The sequence below is a fragment of the Mus caroli genome, chromosome 17, assembly GCF_900094665.2.
Source record: "Mus caroli chromosome 17, CAROLI_EIJ_v1.1, whole genome shotgun sequence".
Taxonomy (NCBI): domain Eukaryota; kingdom Metazoa; phylum Chordata; class Mammalia; order Rodentia; family Muridae; genus Mus; species Mus caroli.
In genome coordinates, this window is record NC_034586.1 from 37,817,575 (window position 1) to 37,824,695 (window position 7,121).

At 42.2% G+C, this 7,121-nt stretch overlaps 1 protein-coding gene across 1 annotated transcript; it reads right to left on the bottom strand.

Moving 5' to 3' along the window:
• Window positions 1-5,329: 5,329 nt before the first annotated feature.
• C17H6orf141 (chromosome 17 C6orf141 homolog) lies at window positions 5,330-5,991 on the bottom strand. Its single transcript, XM_021185721.1, has one exon. It carries the CDS (start codon window positions 5,981-5,983, stop codon window positions 5,444-5,446), a length of 540 nt encoding a protein of 179 aa, XP_021041380.1. The 5' UTR covers window positions 5,984-5,991; the 3' UTR covers window positions 5,330-5,443.
• Between the last annotated feature and the right edge of the window lie 1,130 nt (window positions 5,992-7,121).

A 7,121-nucleotide genomic window follows, 5' to 3' on the forward strand; every position in this document is an offset into this window, starting at 1 on the left:
GTGTTCCACTCACCAGCAGTCCCAAAATCCTGCGGCGGGGGTCGTGGGTAGCTGGCGGGTGTCAGGCAACCCTGCGCTCCCGCTACCCCGGCACTGATCCGGCCGGATCCCCAGTGAATTTTAAAATCCTATGGATTTATGAACTATTTTGTTTTTCTGATACTATTAAAATGTCACAAAATCACATTGGCATATGGGTTCCTTCCTGGTCACCCATGTTTAGTTTTAGGATAAAAAAAATCTTTTATTCCCTTTGAGATGAGAACTGTATGTTTTATGACAACACAGGCATATATAAAAATAAAATAAAATGAAACAATATTGAAGAAATACTAAATAGTAAGATATTTGGGACCATGGGAGAATTTTTGTTGTCTTTTATCTATATTAATTTTACATTTCATTAATTTTTCTCTGGAAGATCAAATATTTTCTCATTCCCTTCCTTCCTCTTTCCCTCCCTTTCTTTTTTCCTTCTTTCTCTTTTTCCTTTCCTTTTCTTTTCTTTTCTTTTCTTTTTTCTTTTCTTTTCTTTTCTTTTCTTTTCTTTTCTTTTCTTTTCTTTTCTTTTCTTTTCTTTTCTTTTCTTTTGTTTCACTATGTATCCCTCCTGGTCTTAGATTCAAAGATTTCCTCCTACCTCCAGGTCTCTAAATTTCTACAATTAAAGACTAATGCCACCACTCCAGGCCACAACATTTTATTTTGCAAATAGAGCTTATCCTTTATTCTATTAAGAGTCATGCTCAGTGAAAGGACAAAGTCAACCCCATTTGTCTCCATTAAAGAACCAGGCTTGATTTTGAAAAAAATGTTCTATGGCACCACTCCTAGAATAGACCTAAGTCCGAGAAACTAAGCCATAAGACTCCAGCTTCAGGGACAGACCATAAAACCCAGAACAAAATTATAAAACCCCCTCTGAAGGACATCCTGGAGATAACCACAAAAAATGGGGAAAAAATCATATCTCAGAATGGGCCATATGCCCTGGGCAGCCCCATTTCATCACATGGTTAAATGTTCATGATATAGGAATGCAGACCACTGACCACTTGTGACCCCCTAGCATCCACCAATGGAATTTTAGATTACCTAATCCTTCTAGAGAGTTACCCTGGCTCCCTATAAGAAGGCCCAAATGCCTTTGTCTGGGGTGATCATTTTGGAGAATGACTGACCCCACCGCTCCCGTCCCACCGCCCCCACCCCATGCTAGATGTTTCTGTAGAATAAGCACTCTTTGTTTTTGCATACTATGTGAGTCTGAAGTCTTCCTTCAGCAATTTTTAGACTTTTATATCAGGACTGGACAAATAGCTCAGTGGTTAAGAACACTGCCTATACTCTCTGAGGGTTCAAGCTCAGTTTCCAGCATCCATATGGAGGCTCACAACCACCTATACTCCAATTTTAGGGACTCTAATACCTTGTTTTGTTCTTTGTGGGCAGCTAGCATGCACACTGTATACATATACTCATGCAGGCAAACACTCATGCACAAAAAGAAATTTAAAATTAAAAAAGCTTAGAAAAAAAGAATCACAGTGAGTTTTAATAGAAACAGATGATAGGGCCCCTCAATACAACAGCAGGTCAAATGTATTGAATATCACAGGTAATAACAGATGTGAATAAAAAGATTAGAGAGAGGTGGTGGTCAGGCATTCTGGCACATACTATCATTCCGATATGTGGGAAGCTGACATGGAAAAGTCTCAAGGTCAGTCATCACAGCTAGACACCAAGTCCAAAGTAAGCCTGGGCTATCCAGTGACCCATTACCTCAAACAATTAAAACAAAAAACACATATTAATAAAATGGAGGTAGACACTTGCTTGATCTGTGGTAATTATGTGACTTGGACATTTGTACCAGTCATAATGGACCCAAATGGACCCTCTGGGAATCTTTGATGTAATTAATCTAACAACCATAATTTTAGATAAACTTGTTTTTCTGTAAGATGAAGGTTAAGTCATAGCATCAAGATCCAGGTGTTGGAGAGATTCCTTGGTACCGAGGACAAGTTCAGATGCTCTTCTGAGACAGGAAAGGAAAATGTTCTTCACCTGTAAAGCAAATGCAGACAGGTCAGCATCTTTCTTCCCTTTCAATATGACAACAATTTGAAACCTGTAACCATGTTGCAGACGGCTAACACAGAAGTTAGAGTAGCTTAAAAAGTTTTTTTTTTTTTTTTTTCAATTCCAGGCCTAACAGAGCATGCCTTTTATCCCAGCACTTGGGAGGCAGGCAGATCTGAGGGCAGTCTGTTCACTTAGCATAGTCACCATGGTCCCTTAGCCTTAGCTGACGCCCCCACCCCCACCCCACCCCCCGACATGGTGTAGAAGTCATTTGTAAGGAATTTGGAAAATGTGCTTACTGATCTACTAAGGATGGAAAAGACTAAAAATAAGTCCTTCCAAAAGTATAGGAGAAGCCTTAGGAAAAAAACCAATAGTTCAGTTTTCATTAGTTGTTTTGTTGATTGCTTAGTTTTTATACCACATTATTAAATAAAAAAACTAAATCCTATCAGGAGGAAAGTGGGTTAAATGATTAACTACACTCGTAATCAAAGAGTTAATGCTGAGTGTGAATTCTATGATAGGCAGTATTCTAAGTATTTTAACTATATCCTACCAAAAAGGAACTTTTGTTTTTTTTTTTTTTGTTTTGTTTTGTTTTTCGAGACAGGGTTTCTCTGTATAGCCCTGGCTGTCCTGGAACTCACTTTGTAGACCAGGCTGGCCTAGAACTCAGAAATCCACCTGCCTCTGCCTCCCGAGTGCTGGGACTAAAGGCGTGCGCCACCACGCCCGGCTTTTTTTGTTTTGTTTTGTTTTGTTTTGTTTTGTTTTTTTGTTACAAAAAGGAACTTTTATTATGCCCACTAAACAAGCTAACCATAGAGATTAGGCACCTTGCCCGAGGTTACTAGTTAACACAGGGGTTAGTAAGAGTCACTTAACTCCAGAGCCTGCCTTTGAGAGCTGAAGGATGCTACAGGTTTTGGTGATTGCAAAAGAGGTTTGTTTCTCTTGTCTGCAGTCAGTGCTCACCCACCTGGGACCAATCCACAAAGTACAGATTGGACACTTAACACTTACAAGTCACTGTACAAAGAAGCCACTCGGGATTTCTGCAAAAGAAGAATGTATGGGGTGGGGTGGGGGGCTCAGCATCTCCTTTTCCAACTCCTCAACAGATCCATAGATGAGCTCAAGGGCTAAATTCATTCCTCAAGGGAAGTTCCCCTAAGGCCTGAGCACTGCTAGTGATGAATCTTCAGCCAAACCAACGGGCTTTGCAGGATGCAGGGAGAGAGATGACTCTCCTAAACATTCTTACTTCCTAAACCTGAGTTAGAAAACTATGGTGCCCCCAAATTATCTCCCCTTTTAGACAAGCCTAGAACTCAACGTCTCCTGCTTGGGCATATATGGACTTCTAGAAGTAAGACCCAGCAAAAGTCATCTACAACTCATTAGGTGGGAGATGACCACATTCCTTGTCTACTTAGTAAGCATAAGCAATGGCTTGATTGTCATCTACACAAGCTCTGTGAGCTCTAGGCCAAAGTTAGCTCAACTGTAAAGGAAGGATGCTATCTGACCAGGCAAAGGATATGAGTTGGATCAGATGCTGTCCTGAAGGCCATTCAAGCTCTAACTGAAGACAGCTTTGGGAGGACCACGGTAAAAGCAGTGTTGACTCTTTACCCCACAACCTCAACCTCTGAGCAGAGCCTCATTCATTTGTTACTGTCTGTTACCAAACACCCCTCCCACAGGGACAACTCCAGCCCTTCACCTATCTCTAAGAGCTTTGTTCCTTAGAATTCCAAATTGCACTCTAATACTAAATAACTTAATGATGTGGAGCCTGAGAGATCAATCACTCAGTGGTTTTGAGCATGTGCTGCTCTTGCAGAGGACCCAGGTTCAATACCCAGCACACAGTGGCCCACAACCATCTCTAACTCTAATTTCAGGGGCTCCAATGCTGACTTCTGAGAGTGCTGCGATAACTACTACAGATGTTCATACAGGCAAAACACTCACATAAAGAAGATAATAAGGTTTAAATGATGGTGTCGAATGACCAGGGGAAATTTATTTTTTTAAAGTGGTAGACTTAGATCATTTTAAACATCCAGAAAAGGGTTGGAGATAGGGCTCAGTGGTCAATGGTTCAGATTACTCTTGCAGAGGACCAAGTTTGATTCCCAACACTCAACTCCCCAATTCTCAATTTCCTATAGTTCCAGCTCCTAGTTATCCCATGTGTCTGGCCTCCACGTACCTATCTGCGCTCCAGTTTACATACATATCCACATACACATTCATCTAATTAAAGATAAATTAATTTAAATAATTAAACTTAAATAGTAGACCTACTGTCAATCCAATCTTAATTACAAATACGTTTTAAAGATTTATTTATTTTAATGTGCACTGATGTTTTGCCTGCATGCATGCCTGTGTGAGGGAGTCAGATCCTTAGAACTGGAGTTGGCAGACATTTGGAGCTACCATGCAGGTGCTGGGAATGGAACCTGAGTCTTCTGGAAGGGCAACCAAAGCTCTTAAAACCACGGAGCCATCTTTCCAGTCCTTAACTATAAATCTTAGAAGGGTAAATAAAGAAAATATCTAATAGAAAGAAAAGAAAAATAGAATAGGGAATATAACCATTTATGATATCTTGCATACAACATGTCTACCTTCCTTATTAAATCGTAAGCTAAGTAAGGTGCCCTCTGCAATAAAGCCCTGTTAAATTGCATTTTACAAGCAAAGCATAGATCAACCTACCAAAGTGCCCCAGTCTCTCTTTGCCTCACTCCTTTTCTTCTTAACATGGAAATATGATGGACCAGAATAGAAACTGCACACCAGTACAGAGTACTAGAAACATTTTGCTTCACCTCCTGGTCATTTTGTTTTCCGTTAAAAAAAAAAAAAATTGTTCTTTACGGCTTTCAAAACAAAGACCCTCTCTACATCCACTCCACACACTACACATCCCAAAGAGAAGACCTCAAACTTCTGCTTTTGACTGCTCAACGGGAACGAGGGATGCAGACAGATAATTCAAGTAGCTATCAAAATGCCAACAAGCAAACTGACTAAAGTTTTGCACTTTCAAACTCCCATTTACCACCAAGGTAAAATATATATATATATATATATATATATATATATATATATATATATATATATATACCTTTTCTTCTCCTTAATTATTGTGAGACACTTAAGCCACAGAGAATGTCTCAAGCAGCTTAAAATTTGTTCTTCAAGCATTTTCCCAGCAACCACTGTCCTGGAACATTTCTCAGGCTCCAGAGATCTGTGTGTTTAACTTCCTTTGAACATCAGATCCTTGGGGCGATAGGGGTTTGGCTGGGGCTCCGGTGCCCCACAAGCTGTGTCACTCCCTCTGTGTCCGAAAGGTGACTGCGGTCACAGAACGCTCCTCGGTCCTCGTGGTCATACTCCCCTTGGTCCATGCGGTCCACAGCACCTCCTGTGTCACCTGGTAATCCACGACCCGCACCAACAGGGACCTGGGTGTGGTTTCGGGGTCCTCGGGCTGGGCCCCCGGGGCCGTGGCAATGCGCCTGCGAGAAAGCTTCGGTTTCCGTTTGGAATCGTGGTGGTCTCCAATCGTCGGGGGAAGGTTCTCGCTGTCTACCAGCCCTGCGCAAGCAGAGTCCGCCTGTGTTCCCAACCACCTCTCCGGGTGCAGAAGAAAGAGCACTTTCTCTCTGACCCAGGACTGGCAATCCAAATTCTCTCCCTTCTGCGATCTCAAGTTCCCACTTGCTGTTGATTGGGCACTATCCGCCCCCACTAGCGCAGGATTAGGGGAGCCAGAATCCAAGGGTGGCCCACACCCCTCCCGGCGCGGAGAGCACTCAGCGCGCCCCTGGGGTCTGCCGGGCTCCATCCCGGAGGGTAGACAGTTCATGCGTCCACGTTTCTCCAGTTCTGGGAGGAAAACTCCAACTAAACTCCGAGGGCGGTGCAAGCGCTGGGTGTGGCTTGAGCAAGGCACGGACTAGAGGAGCAGCCTGAGGCCACACTGCGAATTTCCGCCTCTATCTTGGTTTACTTTCAGTCTTTAGACCTTATTGATCTCCACCCACTTCAAACACAGTCTTAGATCCTCTTCTCCCAACCCTAGGACTTAGCCGCGATTCTTTAATGGTATATTTGGCTCCAGCCCCAAACTGCCTAGTGAGGTCTCCATTCTTTTTTCCAAAACTGAAAGCATGGGTACTAATGACCTTCTCAAATTCTCAAAGCATTATTTCTTATTTTGTATCTGCGGATGTTTAAGCATGAAGGAACAAGTAAGCTTGATTTTTATTTTTAAGTTTTTATTTTATTTTACTTTTTGAGACCGTTTCTCTGTATAGCCCCTAGTATCCACTCTGTAGACCATGCTAGCCTAGAACTCACAGAGATCTGCCTGCCTCTGCCTCTGAATGCTGGGATTAAAGGCTTGCACCACTACCAGGAAGCATTTGTTTGGTTTTAATCATCTGATTTAATTAAAGTCTTCGGAAAAGAATACTTATTCATTTGAGAAAAGGTCTCACACTGTAGTGCTGGTTGGCCTGGGACTCACTGGCTAGCTTGACTGTCCTTGAACTTGGCAAGTCCACTTACCCAGCAAGAATGTGTGCTAGAAATGAAAGGATTTCCTGTCCACTTTAAATCCTTCCTTCCTCTATGGTACCTCTAGGTCTATGGAATGATCTCTCAGTATCATTCCTGGAACAGTTCAAGTCTTAGGGAACAGGGCTGTGGGTTCATACTTTTGCTTTGGAATACTAGGATCTGTGGGAACAGGGGTCACCTCTGTCTGTGTTTTAGTTGTCATCATCACATGTCTGGAAAAGGGGCCTAGTGCTTTGACTTGAAACAAACTTCTAGAACAGAACCAAAACAAACAAGAACAAATCACTAAAAGGCGCTTCAGAGTTTACGTTCTTGTGCCTTTGTAGGTCCCCCTCCCATTCGACAAGAGCTTCCCTTTTAATCTCATTAATAACAAACACACACATATGTTTCTATGTGTGCATTTACCTCTAAGCTTATGA

Bases quoted from the DNA above. Each gene is read 5' to 3' on its own strand.
- C17H6orf141 (XM_021185721.1), bottom strand. From the start codon at position 5,983: ATGAACTGTCTACCCTCCGGGATGGAGCCCGGCAGACCCCAGGGGCGC.